Source organism: Corvus cornix, chromosome 2, assembly GCF_000738735.6.
Source record: "Corvus cornix cornix isolate S_Up_H32 chromosome 2, ASM73873v5, whole genome shotgun sequence".
Lineage (NCBI taxonomy): Eukaryota > Metazoa > Chordata > Aves > Passeriformes > Corvidae > Corvus > Corvus cornix.
Genome location: NC_046333.1, coordinates 431,952 through 456,127, shown reverse-complemented (window position 1 = coordinate 456,127; position 24,176 = coordinate 431,952). Strand labels below are relative to the sequence as shown.

The following is a 24,176-nucleotide window of genomic DNA, read 5'->3' as shown; positions in this document are numbered from 1 at the left end:
TTGTAGCTTCTGAACTCCAGCTCTGCATGGTGATCCAGGCCTGGGACACAGGTGTGGGTGGAGAAGGGGATCTCTGGAGGTGTCTGTTGTCCTCAGGCTGCTGGATGTTGTACATGGGGTCAGCAGGAAGAGCAGAGGGCAGGAAAAGAGGAGCTGTGGGAGAGCTCTGTGAGCAAGAGTTGGAAGGGGGAGATGGAAGTGCTGCAAAGCATGGTCAGAGGGGAGAGGGGAATAGCAGGATGGGGCAAAATGAGGAGAAGGAGTGGCTGAAGGGGGCAAGGAGTGTGAGGGATGAGCAGGCACAGAGGATCTGGCAGAGAGCAGTGGCTTTAGGCAGCCAAACACCTGGATCTGGGAGAGGGGACAGCACTTTTCCTGCCGGCTTCAATCCCACTTGGCTCAGAGCCATCCTCAATCCCACTTTGCTCAGGACCTCGGTGGTTCCCTGCTGAGACAACTGAGGAACTTTGTGTTGAGACAGCTTTGCTGCCAGATCCCTGCTGGATTCAGCACGTTCCCCAGGAATTGTCCAGTCTCTTTTGCAAAAGCCCTGGAGGTCCCTCGTGGAGAGCCAGCTGCATTTTGCTTTGAAATGGTCAAGTGAATTTTAAAGGTGACCTGAAAATTGAATCCAGACTGGTTTGTTTTTCTCCCTGCTTTATGAAGGCAGTGAATTATTCTCCACAGCCACGAGCAATCAGCAAAAGAACCACGGATAAAGCCAGCGAGGGATGCCTGGGTGACACGGGGCTACGGAGTGGGAATAAAGGGGGGCTGGAAAGAAATGCCAAGCGAGGGTGCGGAGTCGTGGCCGCTGAGGGTTTCTGGGAACAGGCTGGACAAACATCTGCCAGGGAAGGTTGGAGCTGAGCAGATTTTGCTGGCGGCAGGTGTTGCTCCATCCAAGCGGCCTCTCCGGGCCCCTCCAGCCTCATGCTCAGTGATCCTGCTTTTCTTCCATCAGAAATGTCAGCCCAGCTCTTCCCTCCCTCTGCCAGAGCGTGTGGAGCAGGTTTATCAGCTCAGTCCTCATCATTTTTTCCAACATTTTTTACAGTTGCTCCTTTCACGGGGGATGCGTTTGTTTATATGGATACGAGCAAGCAAAAAGTAAGATTTGAAATGGGAAAAAATAAATGTCAATTTTCTCTATTTATCTTGTATTTTTCTGTCCCAGTTTTATCAGTCTCCCATGAAATCTTGCAGCACAAGGAACACCCCGAGGTGAGAATAACTCCATCCTGAAGATCTGGCCCCAGGCAAACAGTGGAAGGAGAAGGTAAAAGAGAGAGACAGGAGCTGATGCTATTCTGTGCTTTTGTTGGAGTCTTTTAAAGGCAGCTCAGGTGTCCCGGCCATTTCACCACGTCCTCAGGATCTAAATCCATATTTATTTTCCTTGTGCCCTCCTTTGCGCTTTGTCCCTGCAGCCCAACCCAAATTACTCCATGGTCTGCAGCCTCGGATCACAGACCAGAGTGTTTGTAAATGCCCGGAGGACTTGGTTTCATCGGCAGCACTTCTCCCAACCCTGCCAAGCTAAAAGAGACGGGAAGGTCCAAGAGAGGCTGGTTTTCCCTGAGTTTTCCTAGAGAAAAGGGCTCTGGGAAAGGCAGGAGGGCTGGTGACACCGGGAACAGCCCTGCCTGTCCCACCGGACCCGGGTCCCTGCTCCTTGTCACAGGGAGGGACCTCCCGCCTTCGCAATTCTTTTCAAACTCTGCCTCTTGCATTTCTTCAGAGAAATTCAGCACCTGGTTCAGCTCATCCATTATTCCTTCCAGCTGCTCTTTGCCGTGTCAGGGCGGGCATTGAGGAGGCGGAATTTACACCGGAACGTGTCCCGTTCTTTTCTTCCCTGGCCATTGACTCGGCCAACATCTGCTCCCGTTAACCCCCGCTGGCCCCACAGCTCTGGTGATCCTTTATGACTCCGAAGCACTTGGCATTGTGTCAGCAGCAACCGAGGTGTCCCGAGAGAAGAAAACCCTCCTTCTGCTGCGGTGGAACGGGATTTGTGCACTCAAATCCATCCTGGATAGCTCAGCAATAAGCAACAATCACAGGAGGTAAATCAAAGTGTTTTCTCCCTAAAAATCATTTTCCACACACTCACATCATGAAACCTGGTGGGTTCAGCTCCCCTTCCCTGCCAGGCTCTTGGGAATCACCTCAAACACTGCAAGATTAATCGCTTTTATTTGTTCTGTTTTGGTTTTTTTCTACTTTTGGGCATGAATTGCTTTTCACTCACTGCTCTACACAGGGGTTTCATTGGAAGCAGTGTGGACACCTATGGATCCCATATGGCTCCTCTGGGAAACAGCTCCATGATAAATACTGGAAATAGGCATGGAGCAGATGGGAGGGAAGGGGCACCAGTTTTAACAGCAAAATCCTCACTGCCTTCGCACGGTAACAAGTCCTGGGATGTGGGAAGGAATATATTAGGAAGGACAAGAGGTGTTTTGAGAGATGCAGCTGCACTTTGCATGCGGTTCTGGTCCCCCTCCCACTGGGAAGAGAAAAAGAGAGGATTTTACATTTCATTTACAAGGCATTCCGGGCTCTGCGGCTCCTGAAGGAGCCGGGAAGGGAGTGCCACAGGGAGGGAAGCGTGACAGTGCAGACAAAAGGTGTCTGAGCGGTGGCTCTGCTCGCATACAAATGCAGGCAGGTAGGAACACCTCCAGGAACTCCTCCAGGAACTCCTCCGGGCTCTGCGAGCCGCCCTTGCCGTCGGAATGGGCTCTGCAGCCAAGCCCTGTGACCCAGGAGCCAGGAGGGAGCCAGGCTCTCTCAAAGGCTGCCGAAGGAATTCGGGCTCTGGCTGCACCAGCACAGGGCAGGGACTGGTTCCTGCGCTCCCCGGCACCGAAGCGGGGTTCCCAGCTCCCTGAAAGGGAGGGAGAACAAAAGCAAAGCGGTTTGGACTTTTAAAGAAGCTTTCAGCTCCAGCTTTTACAGGACTGAAGGCATCAAAGGGAAAGAAGAGAGGCAGTTCCTTTCAGTGGCCGCCCGGTCGGGCACAGGAAGGAAGGGGCCGGCACAAGCGCTCTCTGCGGCAGAGCTCTGGGGGACCTCGGGGGCTGCCGGCTCGTCCTGAGCGCTCCCAAGCAGGGCTGGAGAGCAGGATGGGGAATTTCAGAGGTAGCACACACACACACACAAACATAAGGAATAAGGACAGAGGCGCGGCCGCGGTGCCTCAGCCAAATCCTCGCACAGCCCATCTCTCCTACGAGAGTCATTCTAGGGGAAGGCGAGGGAACACCGAGGCAAGCACCTCTTGTGTTCCCACAGCTCTTTTCCCAGGAATCTGCAGCTCAGGGGCTTCCCCAGATGGCGGCAGCCCTGTTTCCCACAGGTTTGTGCCCTTCTCCCGTGGAATCCCGCTTCTAAACCCACACAGTCGCGCAGCACCGATGGATGAGCTGTGCTGAGCCTCGGCAGTGCCTCCGTCCCCGTTCCGTGCTTTTATCGCATCGTGGGATGCCCCCTAATGCTCACAGAGCAGCATCCCGGGCTCCAGCAGCGTCTCCTCAGCACATCCTGGGCTCCACTTTCTGCTCTCCAATCCCCCTGGCACATCCCTGGCTCCAGAATCATCTCTGCAGCCTCCCCAGCACTTCCCAGACTCCCGCAGCAACCCCTCTGCATGTCTCATTCTGGAGCACATCCCGGGCTCCAGAAGTTACTCTCCAGGCTCCTTGGCACATGCCAGGCTCCACTGGCTTCTCTCCAGTCCCCCTGGCACCTCCCGGGCTCCAGAATCATCTCTGCAGCTCCGGCACATCTCCCCTCAGCAGGGCAATCCCTGCTTCCGTGATGAAACTCATACGGTTACAAAAGCTTTGCTGGAGCAAATGAAAAGGTGAATTAAGGCTCGGAGGCAAAAATGACACCAAAGAATGTGGATTTTGGTGGTTATGCATAGTAAATTTGCTGTTACTGCTCAGGGGCTGCTGCAGATCATTTTTGGTCGCCGAACGGATGTGCAGCACTTCCCAAACGTGCTGATAATGAAACAGGAAATAATGAGAGAGTAACAGACCCCTCGCAAATATCCCCGTGTCCCAAAATGTCCCAGGTGCTTCCCAGATGTATTAAACCTGACACAGAAAGGCAGAGTTTGAACGGGGGCAGGGGGCACCCTGGGGTCAGTGGTGACCAGTGCCACCAGGCCACATGGAGGCCAGCACTGGTGGTGGCAACCGGGATCCAGGCCCAATTCGTGCCTTTATGAACAACGGGATGTGGATCCAGACCCATTAATTACGATGGGATGAGGATCCAGTTCCATTTAGCACCTTAATTAACCATAAGGGTCAGGATCCAGCCGCTTTAACTAACGGTGGGACGTGCGCCCAGCCCCGTTAATTGGTGCTCCAGCCCTGTTAATGAGCGATCTACTGCCGTTAATGAGTGATGCAGCCCCGCTAATTGATGATGCAGCCCCGCTAATTGGCGATCCAGCCCCGCTAATTGGCGATCCAGCCCCGCTAATTGGCGATCCAGCCCCGCTAATTCGCTGCGCACGCCGGTCCCCGGGGGGCGGCAATGGCGGCTCCGGCACCACCCCGCCCTGCCAGCAGGCGGCGCCACCCGCCCGGCGCATGCGCTGCCCCGCGGCGTTTCCCGCCCTGCGCGGCCCCTCAGCGCCGCCCGCCATGTTCGCGGAGCTGAACGAGCTGCTCGGGGCCTCTCCGGAGCGCCCGGACGCGGTGAGAGGGCGCTGAGAGGGCGGGAGGGACGGGCCGGGGCTGCCGGGAGCGGCGGGGCACGCTGGGAGGGGTACGGCCTCCGCAGGAGGAGGCGGCGGCCGCGGCCGGTCCCGGAGCTGAGCCGCCTTCGGCTCTTCCCTCGCCCGTTCCCGGCTCCCCGCCGCCTCTCACGGCTCTGGCTCCGGCATCCGCCGCTGAGAAGCGGCCGAGCTCTGTTCCCGCAGTGTGTCTTTGCGTGCGTGCTGCCATGCGGGAATAAAAACAGAACTGGGCGTTAGACCCGCTGCCGGGCACTGCTCCGGGGCGGGGAGCTGTTCTACAGGTGCTTTAGGGCGCTAAATTAATTAGTTGAGCATATCCAGGGAGGTTTTGTGTTAATGAAGTCACGCTGGAATTAAACCCCCTCACTCTCTGTGAGAGCTGTGCAGGTAAAACGTCAGTCATGGAATCCCAGAGTGGTTTGGGCTGGAAGGAACATTAAAGCTCATCTGGTCCCACCTCCTGCCATGGGCAGGGACACCTTCCAGTGTTCCAGGCTGCTCCAGTTCCCATCCAGCCTGGCCTTGGACACTGCCAGGGATCCAGGGGCAGCCACAGCTGCTCTGGGCACCCTGTGCCAGGGCCTCCCCACCCTCCCAGCCAGGAATTCCTTCCCAGTCTCCCATCCATCCCTGCCCTCTGGCAGTGGGAAGCCATTCCCTGTGTCCTGTCCCTCCAGGCCTTGTCCCCAGTCCCTCTGCAGCTCTCCTGGAGCCCCTTTAGGCCCTGCAAGGGGCTCAGAGCTCTCCCTGTGTCCTTCCCTTCTCCAGGGGAACATTCCCAGCTGTCCCAGCCTGGCTCCAGAGCAGAGGGGCTCCAGCCCTGGGGCCGCTCTGGGGCCTCCTCTGGACTCTCTCCAGCAGCTCTAGGTCCCACCTGAGTGGGGCCGAGGGACAGAATCCCCCATTTCCTGCTGCCCACTCTGGAGCTCAGCTCAGGGCACATGGCTGGGGCATGTCCAGCTCTCACCCCTCAGCACCCCCAAGCCCTTCTGCTATGCTCATCCATCCATCCATCCATCCATCCCCCAGCCTTTGCTGATTCTGGGGATTGTCCTGATCCAGGTGCATCACCTTGCATTTTGTCTTGTTGAATCTCATGAGGTTCCCAGGGACCCACTCCTTCAACTTCTCCAGGTCCCTCTGGATGCCCCATCCCTTCCTCTGGTGTGTGACCATACCACCAGCTTGGTGTCATCAGTAATTATTAATAAATTACCTGTGTGCTACATGTTATCCCATATTTTTCCTGACAGTTACAAGCTTAGTTAATAAAAGCAAGTTTGGGGTGATAATTTATTTTATAAGTCTGTGTACCCCTTTGTCTCCAGTTTCCCTCCTTGCCCTACTACCAGCTTATGATGGGAATAGGGCAGGTTTGTCCTTTATTTGGAAGATACTTCTGAGGTCATTCTTTGTCAAGCTGCCTGGAGTGGGGCAGGGTTGGTCTGATGGGGAAACAATACTGAGGAGAATTTGGGGTAGTGCCCTTGAGGCTCAAAGCAGATCTGGTGCAGGTGTTGGCTAAGGCTCAGTACTTGTAAAGGATAGTCTGAGGCTGCACAAAGTCCCAAATCCCTGTGGTTCCTGTGGGTTGGTGTTGGGTTTTTAATGCATGTGAAGCACTTAAGTGAGAAATGCTTGGAGTTTGTTGGCCTGTGCTCAGTGGTGGAGCTGTGGGATGAGCGGGAATGTGGCCATCCACGAGTTTGGTTTCTGAGGCAGGTAGCTCACCTTGATGTGAACAGGAAATTCCACAGAGCAAAACCAAAAGATTTGGCCTCAAGATCCTGGGTTTGGACTTGGCAGCCAAAGCAGGAGCTGACCAAGGCCTCCTCTGTGCGAGGAATTCCCTTGGATTGAGTTGGCTCTTCCCATCCCACCACACTCCACAGGTTCTCCTTTGTCTGGGTGTCACACCGGTGTGGCTGGCTGCCCAGCGGGCGGTGTTCCTGGGTGCTGGAGGGACTGACTTCATGCCCTGCAATGCTCATGGTATTAAATCTGGTTTACTCTGGTAGTAAATCATGAGTATTTGTGTTCTCAAGTCCCCCTCAGTGTCACCAGTCCCTGTGCAGAGCTAATCCCTGGAGTGTGCTGGGATACCCAGCCTGGCCTGGTGTCACACTGTGTAACAGCATCAGCCCTTTGCAAACCTCTCCTTCCTGGCACTGCCATCCCAATTCCTGCAGCTCCACGCCTGCTCCGTGCTGTTTTCCAAGCTCTGACAGGCGCTGTCCCCGCAGGGCTGGTGGGTGGATGGAGCTGCTGCCAGCGTGGGTGTCTCTGTGGGTGTATCTGCCGTGTCACTGTGGGGTTGTCACACCCACTGCTGTCCTGCCAAGGGGTTTTGGCAGTTCCTAACAAGTTGCTGCACCTTCTGCCTCATAGCCTGCAGGTATTGAGAGTGTGAGGGCAGAGCATGGCTGGAACTGGCTGGGGTTCATGGAGATGCTACAGGAAGGCTTTGCCTTTGGAAGGGTTTCATCCCTGGTAGCATCTTCCTGGGACTGAGAAGGGAGAAGAAATAACAACTGGGACAGCAGTTTGATCCAGCTCATAAGGATCTTGAAAAGCCAACTTGTGGAGCAGCTATCTCCCATTTTGAGACTGGTTCCTCAACATCTGAATCCTCTGATACTTTCGTGACTATTTGGGTCCCAAATAGATGGAATTTTATCTCCTCCTGTGTGTCTGTGGTGGCAAACTGGGACCCTGGGGTTCCTGAGACAGTGAGCAAAATCCTGGTGGTGGGGCCAGGACTTCCCTGCTTCTCAGCAGGAGAATTCCTCTTGCTGTGAGGACATCCAAGGACCTGGTTGCTTCCAGCCAGCTGTTAAATAACTTGATATTCGTAGTCTGTGGGATGGAGCTGTGTGAAGACAGTGTGAGCACAGACCTTGGAAAGCCCCACAGGTTCCTGTCAGCTTTGCTTAGCTTCCTGCTTGTGTGGGCACGGTGGGTGTTGTGTCTGCACTGGTGTGACCACAGGACCAGGGCAGTGCTCGTTCGCTGTGCTGGCACTGCCAGGACATCTCAGATCCTGGGGGCAGCTCTGGGCACTCATGGGAAAGACCTTGGGGGTCTGTAGCCCCAGGAGCGGCTGAGGGAGCTGGGAAAGGGGCTGAGCCTGGAGCAAAGGAGGCTCAGGGGGGACCTTGTGGCTCTGCACAAGTCCCTGACAGGAGGGGGCAGCCGGGGGGGTCGGGCTCTGCTCGAAGGGAACAGGGACAGGAGGAGAGGGAACGGCCTCAGGCTGGGCCAGGGGAGGCTCAGGTTGGATATTGGGAACATTCCTTCCCCAGAAGGGCTGTCTGGCCCTGGCACAGCTGCCCGGGACTGTGGTGGAGTGCCCATTGCTGGAGGGATTTAAAAGCTATTGTGGATGTGGCACTTGGGGACATGGGTCAGTGGTGGCCTTGGCGGTGCTGGGGGACAAGTGGACTTGATGGACTCAGAGGCCTTTTCCAGCCTCGGTGGCTGTGACCCAGTGATTCTGTCAGTGCTGTCTGAGCAGCTGCGGTGCGACAGCCCAGTGAGGGCTGGCAGGGTTGATGGCTGATGGCTGCAAGGTTTGGAATGGCAAAAGGCCATGTGCTCAGAGCGACAAAGGCCCACGGTGCCAGCACAGCCTGCGGGAGCCAGCCGGCAGGGAGGGCACACGGGAGCGCTCAGCCCGCTCTTCCCGGGGCTCCGGTGGGGAAGAGGGGAGCTGAAGGGGATGGAGTTGCAGAAGATAAACCCCTGAACATCTGGGCTTGTGCTGTTTGAGCACAGGTCTCCTCCAGGCTCATCCAGGGCATGTCTCAGGGCGGTGTCCCTGTCACCGCAGTGCCCACTGAGGCATAACCCTTTTTTGGGGGGGAAGAGCTCTCACTCTGGCTGAGGGAGAGCAGCTTCCCTGCCCTGGCCTCTGCTTTGCATTCCCTGCAGTCATGTTCCATATTTGCCATTCCATTCGCTCTGCTTTAGGCACCACAGAGTTTGTTCTGATGGATGACTTGGGAATTGCCTGTGCAGAGATGGCTTGTTGCTGCAAAAGGCTTTTTCTGTTCCTGGGAGTAGAAAAACTCCTACTTTGATAAGTTCTTTGTGTTTCCAAGCAGCTCTTCTATGATTTGTATTGATTAAAGAAACATCCTGACTAAGATTTTAATGGAAACAAACACCTTGATGAAGCTGGGGCTGATAATGAGTGTGCACTGATGAACGGAATTAATTTCCTGCCTGATCAAAACAAGGTTTATACCTTGTGCTGAGAGCTCTGCTGCACTACAGAATTCTGGTGATAAGGTTTTCCACCCCAAAGGTGGCATGTTGGAAGTAAACCTGGAAGAGAGGACAAGGGAGGACTGTGTGGGGACAGGAGGAACAGCAGCTCTAGAGGTGCTGACATTTTAAACACACTGGCAATGCTGGCTGTGGCAGGGGGAGAATGGACCGGGAATAAGTGACTGTTGTCTCCCTGCCACTCGGAGAAGAAAGATGCCTGTGAACTGGAGGAGAGGGGCATAAAGCTGGGAGGTGGAAATTGCCCAGAACCCCCTTGATGGTGTCCAGCACCAGAGGCTCCGGATGTGGCGGCGCTGGGAACGCAGTGCTCCGTATCTGTTGTTTCCAGGGGAGGGGGTGGCACCTGGTGGGCACAGAGCGTGGGGGTCCAGCTGGGGTCACAGTTGAGCACAAGGGTTTTTAGCTGGTGGACATGTGGGATGTGGTTCAGTGGTGAGCTTGGCAATTCTGGGTTAATGGTTGTCCTGGGTTGATGGTTGGACTTGATGGGCTCAGAGGGCTTTTCCAACCTTAGCAATGCTGTGATTCAGATGCCTCCCTGTGGGCTGAGTCCAGAGGAAGTGCTGGCATCCCTCTGTAAACAGACAGGCAGCTGGAGCTCTGCTTATCCACTTCTTTCTCTGAGTAATACCTGCAGAGTTTCCTGTACCTTGAGCCAACATCTTGTCTACCAGGAGCAGTTTGTGCCCTCACCTTACTCTGTTGAGTTATTTTGCTTCTTCTTTTCCAGGGTAAATTTACGCTGCTGCGAGACTCCCGGACAGATGGCAGCTTCCTGGTGCACCACTTCCTCTCCTTCTACCTCAGAGGTGGGTCAGCAGCAGTGCTCTCTGAGGCAGGGAAACCTTGGAGGTCCCTTCAGGGTTGCTCCATGAGCAGTGGGCAGTTTTGCAGAGTGTGAAGTATCCTCATATAAACCCAAAGCTTTGGGGTTAGGATTTATGGATCCCAGTCCTGACTTGGGTGCATCCTGTAATTCTGTGCCTTGTTTTGTCACGGGTCGTGGAGATGGTTGTAAATCACACAGGCTCTGACCAGGAGGTGTTCACTGATATTCCGTCACTGCCTCCATTTTTGTGATGTAATTACACATATCAGGATCAATTAACAGCAGATAAGATCACAGTGAGTAAAGAAACAAACAGAGCCTGGCAAGTTGTCTAATTACTTTCCTGGGAACAGTTTCCCCTGTGAGTAACCTCCTGGCCCCTGCAGAGCCTCCAGCTTTCTGCTGGCACAGCCACCAGCCCAGCAAATCTGGTGCTGTCAGGCCTGAAAGGGAGCTCAGAGTGCTGGGCGGGGTGTGGGACAAGGACATGCTGCCCCCCAGAACTGCCACTGCCTCAGCTGGGGCTTTACCCTGCTTTGAAATACTTTTTACTTAACGGAACAGAGGGAAACCGAAGGAAATCCCAAGGAAAGTGGGTTGGTAACAGCATGAATGGTTCAAAGAGACCTGCCAGACACTGCCTTGGGCTCTGCTGATGTGCTGCCCTGCAGCAGTGCCCTGGGAATTGGTACTGCCCTGGGAGTCGCTGTCCGCTGTCCGGAGCTGCCTGTCTGCCTGGGAGAAGCCTTCCATCACTGGTGGGTGGGCGGGCAGCCCTGTGGGATATTAATGTGTCTCAGAACAGGTGTGCTGGCTGTCACCTGCCCCTTGCCAGCCCAGGACCTGGGTGCAGTTATCCCATGTTTGCAGCACCACCATGTTGTCCACTTGGTGCCCAAAACCTTTGGGAGCTCTGAAGGTTCACATGGGGCCACTGACTTGTTTGCAAGCCATGTCTGACAAACACTGATTATGTTCATACCCAAACCGTGTTCCAAAATCACATTTTATTTAGGTGTCTGACACAATTGCTTGTTCTGTGTGTTTTTCTAGTCAAGGTCACTTGCCCTGTGTGAGCCAAAATGGGGATTTTTGGCATGTCCGTGTTTTCAATAGTTCAGTGTTTTGGCTGGCCCTTGGCCTTCTTACAGTAACACCAGCAAACTGGGCCAGCAGGTCCCAGGCTGGCCTGGCACGAGGCAGAAAAGGGGCCTTACATTTTTTAAAGTCATCTTTTTCCTTCTTTCCTTCTCTTTTAAAACTAACATTTTCCCTAATGTGGATATCGTCTAGAAGGGTAAAAATTGAAAAGCAGGGGAGGGTCTGTGTAGACCTGCGTCACTTCAAGGTCCTTCCAAACAGATCTGTGGCCTGGCTGCTGTGATTTACGAGCTTTGATAATGTCAGCTGCCAAGTGGACCTGCTAATGTGTGCTTTTGTCCCTCCCCAGCTGGCTGCAAGGTTTGCTTTGTGGCCCTGCTCCAGTCCTTCAGCCACTACAACATCGTGGCGCAGAAACTGGTGAGTCTCTTGGTGGGTTCATTATTACAGGTCCAGGTAGTTTCTGTTGGGTGGGAAGGAATGGGAATGGGGAGCAGGAGTTGTGTGTGAGCTAATGTTTCCAGGTCTTGATGGGGACAGTTAGGATTGGTGCTCCTGTGATGAGGCACGAAGAGCACTTTAGGGCAAAAACTTGGCTGCGAGGTGCCCCACAGGCTCTGCCCTGCCAAGAGCTGGATGGCTGCTTGCTTTGTGCTTAGAAATGTTTTCTGGGGATCAGCGTTCCCCAGACAGGCCCAGACTAGTAGATGGAAGTTCCTTAATCCTCTGGGGAGGAAAATGCCATGGTGGCCGTGTTCCCAGGGCTGCTGTACACCTGCAGGAGCTCCTGAGGTGACTTTGTCCCCTGTCCTCTGGATCCTGTTGGGATGGAGGGCTGAGTCACCTGTTCACAAGGACACCCAAGTGCCTCATTTGGGCCCTGGGCTGAGCCATCACTTCGAGCTCTGTGAGGAGCCACGGGTATATTCCTAGGGATTTCCTTCCCGTGGTGAGTTGGGCAAGGATTATTTGTACCCTGAAATGAGGAAACAGAGAGACAAAGCAGGCAGGGTAATTCTGCGTGTCAGCAAATTGTCTGAGCTCCAAACTGCTTCACTCAGCTCTTTGTACAACACTCCAAGGTGAAATGCTCCAGGTGGGAAGTCCAGGTGACCTTCCAGGGCTGAAGGGATGAGGGCTTGCATTGGTCCTCCCTCCTCTGGTTCTGCTGGGAATTCCACTGGCACTGCTCCTCATAAAGACTCCCAGGTGTTGAGGAACCAGGTGTTGTATTCCCCACTGTAAGCATGGTGCTGCTAAACAACGGTATTTTATTTACTGCTCCGTTTTTACCTTTTGGAAGGAGTGCAGTGGTCCGGGGTACATGCAGTGGGCTGAGCAAACACAGTGTTCCCCCACGGAGCTGTAACTCACAGGTGGATACTCAAGGTGTGATTCCCCTGTGGAGTGGATCCCCCTGGCTGAGCAAACCACCCCCCACAAGTACAGAGCTGTCCTGGCCTTTGTGGTGCAGAGAGGAGGAAATCTTGGAGGGAACTTGCTGAGTGGGGCAGGAAATGGGGCACAACAACTGGTGTGGGGAGGAGATTCAGCTGTTGAATACGGGGTCCTTGCCTGCTCCTGAAGTTGGTGTGTTTCCTAATGCAGTGAGATTTCCTGGTGTGCTCTTACTGGGAGCTGCTGACATCTCCCTCAACGGACAGGCTTAGGAGGGAGAGAACGTGGGGTTAGCTGGAGCACACGTTCGATGCAAATGGGGGTGATTTGCTGTCTGATACTTGAACAAAAGGTGGCTGCCACGAAGGAGGTGATAAGCACAGCTCAGAGAAGCACTGAGCTGCTTTCAGCTCTGAGTCACTCTTGCATTGCAGCTTCATAGGTGCCCCTGAGGTCGTTGCTGTGAATTCCTCCCAAGCTCTGAGGAGCTGGAGGTCGTAACATCAGTTATTTATATCCAAGTTTCCATCGCATCTTCTCTTTGCTTTAATCCTTCTTTGCGCAGGTGAACACATCAGGCTCAGAAAAGGTGGTTCTTGGCAGGGTAGTTTCACTCTTAAATTTGCTTAAGAACTTGTTGCTGTAGATCGTTACTGGAGACCAGTAGTGGTGTGGCCACAGGCCAAGGACAGGGCCCATCTGCTGTGCTGGCACTGCTGAGGCACCTCCAGTCCTGGGGGCAGTTCTGGGGTCCCCAGGTACAGGACAGAGTGTGTCCAGGGAAGAGAATGGAGCTGGGAAAGGGTCTGTAGCCCCAGGAGCGGCTGAGGGAGCTGGGAAAGGGGCTGAGCCTGGAGCAAAGGAGGCTCAGGGGGGACCTTGTGGCTCTGCACAAGTCCCTGACAGGAGGGGGCAGCCGGGGGGGTCGGGCTCTGCTCGAAGGGAACAGGGACAGGAGGAGAGGGAACGGCCTCAGGCTGGGCCAGGGGAGGCTCAGGTTGGATATTGGGAACATTCCTTCCCCAGAAGGGCTGTCTGGCCCTGGCACAGCTGTCCAGGGCAGGGATGGAGTGCCCATTGCTGGAGGGATTTAAAAGCCATTGTGGATGTGGCACTTGGGGACATGGGTCAGTGGTGGCCTTGGCAGTGCTGGGGGAATCGTTGGACTTGATGGACTCAGAGGCCTTTTCCAGCTTCAGTGATTCTGTGACTGACTATGCCCTTAGGAAAGACTGCACTTGGAAGAGCTTCAGAACTGAGCAATGCTCCAGTTTCTTTAGGGAGCAGGGTAGTCCCAGGCCCAGGAGGAGGCTCCTGGAGCCAGGGTGGATTGTACAGTCTGTACAGTGACACTTGTAGCACTGGTGTGTGGTGATACAGTGAGTATTTATACACAGCTGAAGTGATGCTTCTAAGGGCTTGCTGTTTTCCCAGCTGCCAGGTGTTACAAGTCCCAAACCACTTACTTACGTGTTAGCTAACTGCAGGGATGTATCTTGCAGGAGAAGCTTCCCTGGCTTTTTGTGCCTGTGTCCTCTTTTCCTGAGGACCTACACTTCATTTTAAGGCACTGTCGATGTTATTGGCCCTGACCTTGCAGAAAACATGCAGGGCTATATGAGGACAAACAGCACCAGGGCACCCTGCCAGGTTGATGTTCCCACCCTCACTTTTACAAAGTTTGTTTTAAAGGGAAACCAGATTTTTCCCCATTTGATGCCCGTCTCCTGTCCCCTGCTTCGAGTTCACAGCCTGGAGGATGTGGCCTGGCCTGATCACTGATGGCCACACTTTGTCCCACAGCTGTTTGCTGATGGAGCTCATTCCCCCAGCTTTGCACACTCCATTCCTTGTTCTGTCCTTCAGATATTTTGCTTTCCCGTATGGAATGGCCAGCGGTGAGTGGCAGCTCTGGTTTGAGGGGCTGTCACTGCTGGCAGGCTGGAGGGCACCAGGCAGAGGGGCAGGAGCAGCTGAGCTGCTGCTGCAGGAGCATTCCTGGGCTGGGTCGATGGCTGACAGCGTGCCAGAGATAATGTCCCTGTGCCCCAGGGTAATGGAGCGGGATGCTGGCACGGAATGAAAGCTTTCAGGCTGTTTGAGGGCTGGGCAGCGCTGTGGCTGTGACACGGGTATGTCAGTCCTGCAGGGGCATCGGTCCTGTCTGTGCACTCAGGAAGGTGCCACTGGCCATTTTGAGCACTCTTCCCACTTTTCCAAGCTGTCTGATGCTTCCTGTGCTGCTTCCAGTGGTCACACTGGGTGGGCTGCTAGCAGGGAGTCAGGCAGAGGTTTGCTGTGGTAGGTGACTGCAGTGGGTGAGTCCAGGTCTCTCTGGGACCTGGGCCCCCCGCTGGAAATGAGGCTGGACTTGCTGGGTCCATGCCGTGGCACTGAGGGGGTCGAATTCTTGGTCTGACACAGAGGCACCCTGTCCCTGGCTGCTGTGGACCTTCTCTGTCACCCAGGCAGGCCCCAGTGGCACAGCACTGAGCTCCCTTCTAAAGAGGGGACACTTCTTGCAGATCTGAGGTACAGAGAGTTTGTGTGTGCAGGAAGAAATGGCTGAAACAAAGGTAAAATCAGTTGTTGAATTATTTTTATTAATAGTGAATTTAGTCACGGCATTTCAGCAGGTTCCCAGTCCTGTGGACTGCAGAAATCCCTGAGGGAATGAGGTTTGTGAGGCTGCTGTGCAGCCCAGCCCTTCTTTATGGCATGGCAGGTATTTATTTGCTGGCTGTTCCCCGCTCCTCACCTGCCACATAAAGGTGGTTCTGTCCTTGGCTAGGAAGTTTTCCATGGTGTGTGCTTGGAATTGCCCAATAACACTGATATTTCTGAAGCTGTTACTGAGGGGTGGTGTCAAAAAAAATCTATTGCTTAATAGGGGGAGTTTGAAGAGGGAATGAGCATTCAGGCATAGATTCCTTCCCAACTGTGTAGAAGGAAAATAGAGGAAGCATTTTTCTCAGGTAGCAGGATTCACAAGGTTGGGAGTGCAAGCAGCTTCCATTTAAATCAGGGAGCAGATGCCAGCAGATGGGAGTTCACTCAGGCCTCAGATTATTCTTAATATCTGTGTTACAAAGTGATAGTGCTGCAAAATTGAGCCTGGGAAGATAATCATGGAATAGTTTGGGTCGGAAGACACCTGAAAAGGTCACCTAGTCCAATCCTCCAGGAAATAATTATACTGCGCATGATCAAGGAATCATTGAGGTTGGAAAAGCCCTCAAGGATCATTGCATCCACCTGTCCCCCAGCACTGCTAAGACCACCACTAACCCATGTTCCCAAGTGCCACATCCACAAGGCTTTTAAATCCCCCCAGGGATGGTGACTCCTCCGCTGCCCTGGGCAGCCCCTTCCGATGCCTGACCACCCTTTTTGAGAAGAAACTGGGGAGAGCAAGAAGGTCCCCCCTGAGCCTCCCCTTCTCCAGGCTGAGCCCCCCCGGCTCCCTCAGCCCTTGACAGGGCTTGGAGCAACCTAGTCTGGTGGAAGGTGTCCCAGTAGAGGGATGGAACTGAATGGTCTTTAAACATCCCTGCAACCCAAACCTTTGTAGAATTCTGTGATCTCAGCTGGAGTCGTCTCCGTGTCTGCTGCAGCTCTGGGATGTCTCCGTTGGAGCTGGACATTCCCAACACGTGGCTCTCCATTGGCCTCACCACCAGGCAGGGCTTTGAGCCAGCTGAGTTTGAGTCGAAGCCCCAGGCGTTTGTCGTGGTCCCTCCTCCTCCTCCAAGTGGAGCCAGGGCTGCTTCCCGTGGGAGCTCTGGCTGCCCTCTCCCAGGTGTTGTGCAAGTGTTGGGATGCCCAGCCCACGAAGCTCTCGGGATCCAGGCAGTGCCCATCTCAGCTGCGTGGGCTGTGCCAGGAGCCGTCATTGCCACAGGCATGATCTGGAGATAGTGAAAAACAAAAGCTTTCACCACCCAGGAAGGGAGGTGAAGGAATTGCTCACAGCAGCTCTTGGAGAAACCTGGGCCATCCTCTCCCTGCCTCTGGACAGGCAGCTGATTTTCTCCCATGCCACCAAGCTGGCTTCCCAGGAGGAATTCCGGGATGTTTGAGGCCCCAAATCACAGTGTGTTTTTGTTATCTTCTGGTAAAGTACAGAAGAGCGAATGTGCCACCAGTGACTGTAACACAAGTGCCCATTTCATCCCTGAAGCACTGACTTTATCAGCACATTTAGATAAGATTTGATTCAAGTAAGAATGCAAATTCAGCTGTTGACCCTCGTGGTTCTGTGTGCACCATTTTCTATAAGTGTTCACTCTGAAACCTAATGTTTTCCTCTCTCGAGGGAGTCAGTCTGGCAGCTGCCAAGGAGCGGGGACAGCTCGTCTTCCTGGAGGGCCTCAAGTCCTGCCTTGACCTCCTGTTTGGGGAGGAGGAGCAGCCAGGACAGCCCAGTCCTCTGCAGTTTCTGAGGTGAGCCTGGGCATGGAGTGTTCCTCCTCATATCTGCTGCCACCAGGAGCACCACCCAAGGTCCAGGACTGGCTCCCACTGCCCTTTGCGCTCCCCTCCAAGGCCCAAGGACTCAGAGCTGGACACCGAGTGAAGGGAAATGCCAGCCCTGTGCACATCCCCCTAAGTGTCCTGGCCTGTCCCTCGCTGCTGCTCATGGAGGCATCCTGTCCCCCTTTTCAGAAGTTTAGGGGAACTTCCACCCCCATCCTCATTGCCAAGCATATCACAGGTCTAAAAAATCATTTATTTCATCGGTCCACAGGTTTGTGTCAAATGAAACCCCAGCCATGTGTTTTTATTCCCTTCTGTCATTATTTTGAGTTTTATTCTTATCAAAGAGAACAGTGCTGCTTTATCCCTGCTGGCTTTTGGGTTTATTCTTGCTTTATTCTCTCCGTGTCGCCTGGGAAGCTCAGCAAAGGCCAAACACTTCCCTGACAGTGTCCAAGGCGAGGTTGGACGGGGCTTGGAGCAACCTGGGATAGTGGAAGGTGTTCCTGCCCAGGGCAGAGGGGTGGCACTGGATGGGCTTTGAGTTTCCTTCCCACCCAAACCATTCCAGGATCCCTGGAGCAGGGCAGGAGGGTTTCACCACACACAGGTGTAAAGGAGCAGTGGCTGAAGTGCAGTGAGGAGATCTCTGTCACAGCAGGGAGGGGGCAGGATGGTGATACCACTCTGGGTCAGTGGGTCAGGAGGGGGACACGCAGTGCCGAGCCCCTGACACCTCCTTCATCTCTTCCAGTGGGAGCACCTCTGACCTCAGAGCCTTGTTTGACTTTGTGCGGGTGTCCCTGACTCCTGCTGATGGTGATTCCTGGAAAGGCCCCGTGCTGCTGGTGGACGACCTCAGTGTCCTGCTGAGCCTGGGGGCTGCACCAGTGGCTGTGCTGGACTTCATCCACTACTGCCGCGTGTCTGTGTGCTGCCAGCTGAAGGTACTGCTCCCCGTGGGCTCTGGCTGTGCACAGAGGCTCCAGAGCAAAGCCTGGCTTGATTCTCTCCTTCTACCTGACCTTGATGAGGTTTTTGGAAGGCTGTGGCTGTCCAGGGAGTTTAGATCATTGCTCTGGGGCCACTCTGGGGAGTTGTGTGGGTCCTTGAGTACCTGTGCAGGCTCCTGTTCAGCTAGGTTCCTGGGAGATGCTGCCCAGAGAAGGGTTCTCTGTGTCTCTGATGTATGAACAGGGATTTGAGGTGTAAAACTGTTATTTGGAGCTCCTGGCTCTCCAGAGATCCTGACTCACACCCCTGTGTGGGAGGGCAGGGGTGGAAACAGGTCATGTGAGGGGCTGGTGAGTCTCGCAGGGGACAGAAATGAAGGAGCCCTTGGGGGGCACCCCAGTCCCTGTTCCCACCACCCTCCAGGGTGGCTGCTCTGGCTGGTCCCCAAGGCAGGGTGATGATCTACAGAGGTCTCCCAGCGACGTGGTGACTCCTGAGAGCACCACAGCAGAAGTGCTCCCAGCCACATCCAAACTGCCATCACAGGTGGCATCCCCTCCGTGGGCACTTCCCTGCAGGAGTGAGGAATGAGCTGATGTTGGGTGTTGTCACCCTGCACTTCACACAGCCACACAGCGTGGGGTGCTGGGCTCTACATGCTGACAGGGGATGGTCTGATTGCAGAGAATATTTACCTCCAAAGAGCTAAAAAAGATGATAAACCACGCTAACACCTTGCTATTTCTGTCTGAGGTGTTCTGAAGCTTTAAAGTACATTTTAATTGATTGAGAATTCATGTTATTTTAAGTCAGTGGTGACTTGCACGGGCTGAGGCAGAGTCTCTTGGGGTGGATGTTAATAGAGTCGGTGTGTTGTGGAGGTGTTTGCTCTCTGTCAGAGCTGTGAGGGTGTGAGCCTTGCTGCAGCCCTTTGGGCGTCTCTTTATTTACCTGCTCTGAATTCAGTCAGTGCCATCTGCCTAGCCTGACAGACTGGTTCAGCCACTGTCTCCTTACAAAGGCTTGAGGTATTTTTAGACTGCACGTTACATGTATGTGTGTGTGTGTACACAATGTACAGTGAGCTCTTCAGTGTGTATATGTCATAGAGTGGCCTGGGTTGGAAGGGACCTTAAAGATCGCATATGCCATGGGCAGGGACACCTCTGATTTGGGCCCCAGAGCTGGAGGCAGCTCTGCAGGTGGGGTCTCACCTGAGTGGGGCAGAGGAGCAGAATCCCCCCTCCCCTGCTGCCCACGCTGGGGGATCAGCCCAGGGTATGGGGGGTTTCTGGCTGGGGCATGTCCAGCCTCTCCATCAGCAGCTGCTGGTTATTTTCCCAGTGGAATTCAGACCAAGCTGGAGCTTAGATGGGGTGTTTGTGAAAGCTCCTATTGCCACCCCCCATCCTTCCCCTAAGGGATTAGGCCCAGCCAGGGCCTCATCCCTGCCTCCTGCTCCCGTTCCAGGGCAACGTCGTGGTGCTGGTTCACAGCAACGAGGATTCGGAAGATGAGGAGAATGAACTGGTTGTGAACTCCCTGTGTCATCACAGCGACCTCATCCTGTGGGCAGAGGGGCTGGCCACCGGCTTCTGCAAGGATGTTCACGGGCAGGTGAGGCACAGCAGAGCATGGACAGGTGGCACGTGTCCCTGTCACCTACAGCACTGCAGGCCCTGGGGTTGTGGGGGACAGCCCAGGCTGCAGTGTGGCTAAGGAGTAATACCGTGGGCATCAGTATCTGCTGGAGCACCCAGCTGTCACTGCTTCTGCAGGGATATTCAGGGACATCCTGCCACCTGGGACTCCCCAGTTCCCAAAGCTTTCCCGGGTGATGGTGATGGCTAACTTTCCTGGGAAGTTTCCCCAAATGGTGGATCTGAGCCTGGCCTGTGGTGATCCCTGCAGGGCTGGGAGGGTGCTGACACTTGTGTGATCCCTCATCGGGGGCTGCCACCAAGGGCACGGGGACAGGCAGCTGCTGCTGGATTATTTATCAGTGACCCCCCTTTCCTGCAGGCCAGCCAGAGGCATGGGGAGCAAGGATGCTCTGGGCAGCCAAAGGGACAGTGTTCCTATTCCTTTCCCTTTGCAGATTAAGATAATCAAGAGATTGTCCTTGCGGCAGGCGGCGGAGCAGGATCTGGTCCAGATTTACCAGTACAAGATCCAGGACAGGAACGTCACCTTTTTCGCGCGGGGGCTGTCGGCTGCAGTCCTGTGACACTGTGACAGTGCAGGGTGAGCCTGGGAATGTCAGTCCCTGCCTCTACATGAGCACCACCAGCACCTTCCAGGAGCAGCACAGCAAACTGACCCGGGAGGGAAGCTCAGACACACCTGGAAGTGGTGCCAACGAGGGATCAGCTTGCCCGGGGCCTGCCACATCCCTTTGTCCTCGCACCCCGTTCCCAACACGCTCAGGCCAAAAAAGGGAGCAAGAACTTGCAAGAATGGCCCTCGGAACATGTAAATACAGGCAGGGGGTGCCTTCGAGCTGGGTGTGCCTCGCCTCACCTTTTCCGGTGTGTTCAGCACAGCATGGCGGTGCCAGGCACTGCACGGAGGGAGCACCCCCTCCCTCCTGCTGGCACGGGAGGAGATGACACACAGCGGGTGGAGCAGGGATGGTCTGGGAGCGTGGCGCAATCCTCTCCTTGCTCCCTGCTCCGGCTGGCAGGGATTTGCCCAACTCCCCGCTCCCGTTGGTGCCGTTGGTAAATCTGTAGCTCCGTGTGTAGCCCCTCACCTGGCTGTGCTGAGACCTGGGTGCTGCCGTGGCTTATCCCCTGCAGCTTCCCAAGCTCATCCTTGGCTTTGTGGTCGGATAAACCCCTCTGTGAGCCTCTGTCTCAGCCACTGCTTCCTCATCCCAAAGCCTGACTAGCAGTGACACGACCCGCCTGTGCTGAAGCATTCTTTTTATAATAATAATAATCCCTAATTTTAGTGAGATAAGGGTACAGTGATTAGGTAACCGTGGATCTCTGGGTGGGAAATACTCCCCACCTGCTCCTTGGCAGGGGCAGGAATGGGCGTCTCCCAAGCCTGCATGAGGAGATGGCCCTCCCCTGGCCACAAGGGCAATCCTGGGAGCAGAGCTCAGGCCTGGAGGTGTCCTGGTAGATGCTCCTGCTGGGATATCCGATTTATCCTGGGAGATAAATAACATCCCACACACTTGTGAGAGTCCAGAGTGACCTGCCAGGTCCTTGCAGCTCCAGAGCTGGGGTTGCAACTCTGTCAGTGGGACACATTCCTCCTTTTTCCATGTAGACTCAGTGATCCATCCCATACTGGTTTGGGAATGTGCCCCTTGGCCTTGGAGTTTTGGGAGCCCTGGCATGCTCAGAGCTGTGGCTGCTGATCAGTGGCAGCCCAGGGAGGCCAGGCAGACTCCAGGGATTGTGGCAAAGCCACAAGGAATTCCGGAGGGGAGTCAGGCCATGTGTGCACTACAGGATCACTTGTCCCTGGTGTCCCCTGGGTCTCTGTGCTCTGCTGTGGAAGTGGCAGTGCCCAGTGCCACCGCTGCTGTCCCAGTGTGGTGGCAGGGCCCAGGGGACAATGCACCATCACAATCTGCAAAGGGAGAATGAGAGGACCAGTAGCTGCTGGCACTGCCGCTGCTTAAAGAGCAGCTGTATGGGCACAGAATGGTGTATAATTGGAGTAATATCTGTATGATTACCCTTGGAGAGATCCCAAAGCCTGGCTCCCAGGCTCTGCCTCCCTCTCTGAAACCGGCAGGGTCATTGTGTGGCATCACTGTGTGGCATCACTGCTGGCTTTTGCCTGGTTCTTTCTGCCCTTAACCAGTGCCTGTATCCAAGAAATGGGCTGGGGAGCCTCGTCCTGACCCCTCCATGTCCCCATGCAGGGGCTGTTTCCCGGGATCCGAGCCCTTTGGAATGAGCCACTCTGCCTGTACCATGTAGCGGTGCGAGCTTGGACGGGGAGATGAAACCTGCGGTGGCTGCTGAGTCACAGTGAGGACCAAGCCCAGCATTCCCAGCACCCCTGCCCAATGTCCAGCGGTGGCCTTGGCCATCAGGACGTGATGGGGCAGCTGCACTGAACCAAGGCCACCGGCGCAGCTGTGACTGAGCCAAGGCCTCGCTCTGGAGCTGGCGCTGTGAGAGGCCAGCCGCAGAGTGGATGTCAGGAATGATGCCATCGGTGGCAGGACAGGATGGCCTTGCCTGGGGTCAGCCACCAGCTGCGTGCTCAGGGCCGCTGCCACGGGCAGCGTTTGTGTGCCAGCTGGAGCTTGGGCAACACTGAGAAATGTGGGACAACCTGAGGGCTCAGGTCTCCATTCCCTTGGCCTCAGAGGGAGCTGCAAGCAGGGGGAAGTCCCACCAAGGTTCGGGCTGGTGGGACAGGGGTGCAGGTCCCTGGGAAAAGGGGGTATTGTTACATTGGGAAAAGCTGCTGGCAGCAGGGACTAACGTTGGTAAGCGTCAGGGTCTGACAGCTGCAAGAAGGGCCCTGGAAGGGCTGTTTTGGGGGTGCTCAGCCCCTGGAGATGAAGGAGCAGAGAATGTGTTTTCCAGCACCCCAGCCTGTGCCAGCACCATGCTGGCAGGAGAGCAGGGGCATTGCTGGGGGAGAAGGAAAGATCCCTTGGCCTCTGGGTACCGCTTGCCCCTTCCCATGGCGTGTGCCCACAGCGCTCCCAGTGCCTGGCCCACTTCTGTTCCCGGGAATCAGTCACCTTTGTCCCCTGCACCGAGCCAGGGCTCCCGGTGCAAGGTCCTCCCTCCCGATCTGCTCTGCCCCGGGATGCTCCAGGGCTCCTGATGCCCAATCCCCGCCATCAACTCCTCCTGTCCCTCCTGGGATACTCAGGACTCCCACCGCCTGACCCGCACACTCCCGCCATGCCCGGGTGCGTGGGCCGGCTCCGCTCTCCGCTGAGCCCTAGCGCGGCCGGTGCCCGGTTGTGCTCCCACGACCCTCCCCGTCTCCGGGAGCCGTTCCCGGCGCTGCCGCAGCCGCCCGTTCCCCGCTCCACGTGCTCCCGCCGCCTGCGCGCCGCTTCCGGGGGCGTGGCCAAGGAGAACGCGGGATGGCAATGGGGCGTGGCTATGTGCAGCAGTGGGCGTGGCCATGTAAATGAAGCCCGAGCTGAGGGCTCGCGGCTCCATTGGAGGCGGGGGCTGTGGGCGTGGCCACGCTGACGGCGGGGGGCGTGGCCGACGTGCGGCGCTGCGCGCGCGCGGTCGGGGCCCGGCGGCGGCGGCGGCGGCAGCGGGGGGAGGGCGGGAGGGGGTGGGAGAAACCGGGCCGGGAACGGGCAGAAAATTTCAGGATTAACGCGGGCTTAGAGCTACTAAACCCCGCAACATCCTACGTTAAAAAAAAAAAAAAAAAAGACCAAAACCCCCCCCCCCCCCCAACGACGAAGCAGGAGAGCCGCGGCCGCTGGGAGGTCAAAGGGCGGAGGTGAGGAAGGAGCCGCTTCCCGGTGAGGTGAGAAGGGACCGGGGCGGGCGAGGGCAGCGCGATCGGGTATGGAAATAACCCTTCACCACCCCCTTCCCTGCCTCAGTTTCCCCTCAGGCCCCTCCGTGCCTCAGGTCCCCCTCACGGCGGGCGCGCGCCCCCCGCGCTCGCCTCCCGCCCCCACATCCTCCCCCCCTTCATCTGGGTAGAATTTGGAAGGAATACGTAAAAGGGAATGATGGGAAAGTGGAGTCAAGCACTCCAGTTTTGAGGCATTAAAGGTGCAAAGCAAAGAGGGGGGAGCGGAGGGAAAGGGTTAAATTCCCCCCCTCCCCCCGTGCTGCAGGACGAGGAGAAGATGCTTTATGGAAAAGGATTAAAACGAGGGGGTACGTAAAGGGAATGATGGGAATGTGGAGTATTTTATTCCATAGGGGTTTGTTGCTGCCATAAGGATTTTCTGCCGTGGTTCTCTGGGGACTTGGCTCTGTGCTGCGAGTCTCTGCCCTCGGGATAATCACCTGTCTTTGGAATTCGGTCGATATTCAGGAATCATCGACAGAGAGATGGAGAAAGTTTTGGGGCATCAGAGGTGCAAAGCGAAGAGGGTGAGAGGGAGGAAAGGGTTCACCTCTGCTGCAGGATCAGAATATGTTTTATGGGAAAGTATTAAAATGATGGGATATGTAAAGGGAACGATGGGACAGGGGAGTGAAACACTCCATGAGGTTTGGTACAGGCTCACTGAGCACTTCAGAACCAGGAAGATTTGCTGCCCCGGTTCTCTGGGGACTTGGCTCTGTGCTCTTGCAGTTATCTTGCCCCCTGAATCACCCTAAACTTTGGGATTTGGTCAAAATTTAGGAGTCGACTTCCTCATGTGAGTCAGAATGAACATCTTTAATATAACAA

The 24,176-nt window shown here is 55.4% G+C and overlaps 2 protein-coding genes across 2 annotated transcripts in view; both read left to right on the top strand.

Moving 5' to 3' along the window:
- Positions 1 to 4,633: 4,633 nt before the first annotated feature.
- Positions 4,634 to 20,769, top strand: ELP6 (elongator acetyltransferase complex subunit 6). The gene is made up of 7 exons (XM_039549829.1): positions 4,634 to 4,724; positions 9,786 to 9,864; positions 11,335 to 11,405; positions 16,699 to 16,826; positions 17,614 to 17,806; positions 19,284 to 19,430; positions 19,912 to 20,769. Exons 1-7 carry the CDS (start codon positions 4,671 to 4,673, stop codon positions 20,038 to 20,040), a joined length of 801 nt encoding a protein of 266 aa, XP_039405763.1. The 5' UTR covers positions 4,634 to 4,670; the 3' UTR covers positions 20,041 to 20,769.
- A 2,318-nt stretch (positions 20,770 to 23,087) lies between these two features.
- Positions 23,088 to 24,176, top strand: part of LOC104686480 (SREBF chaperone) — a 41,995-nt gene continuing 40,906 nt past the window's right edge. The window contains 1 exon segment of the mRNA XM_039571638.1: positions 23,088 to 23,291. The gene's annotated coding sequence lies outside the window, so the exon portion shown is untranslated.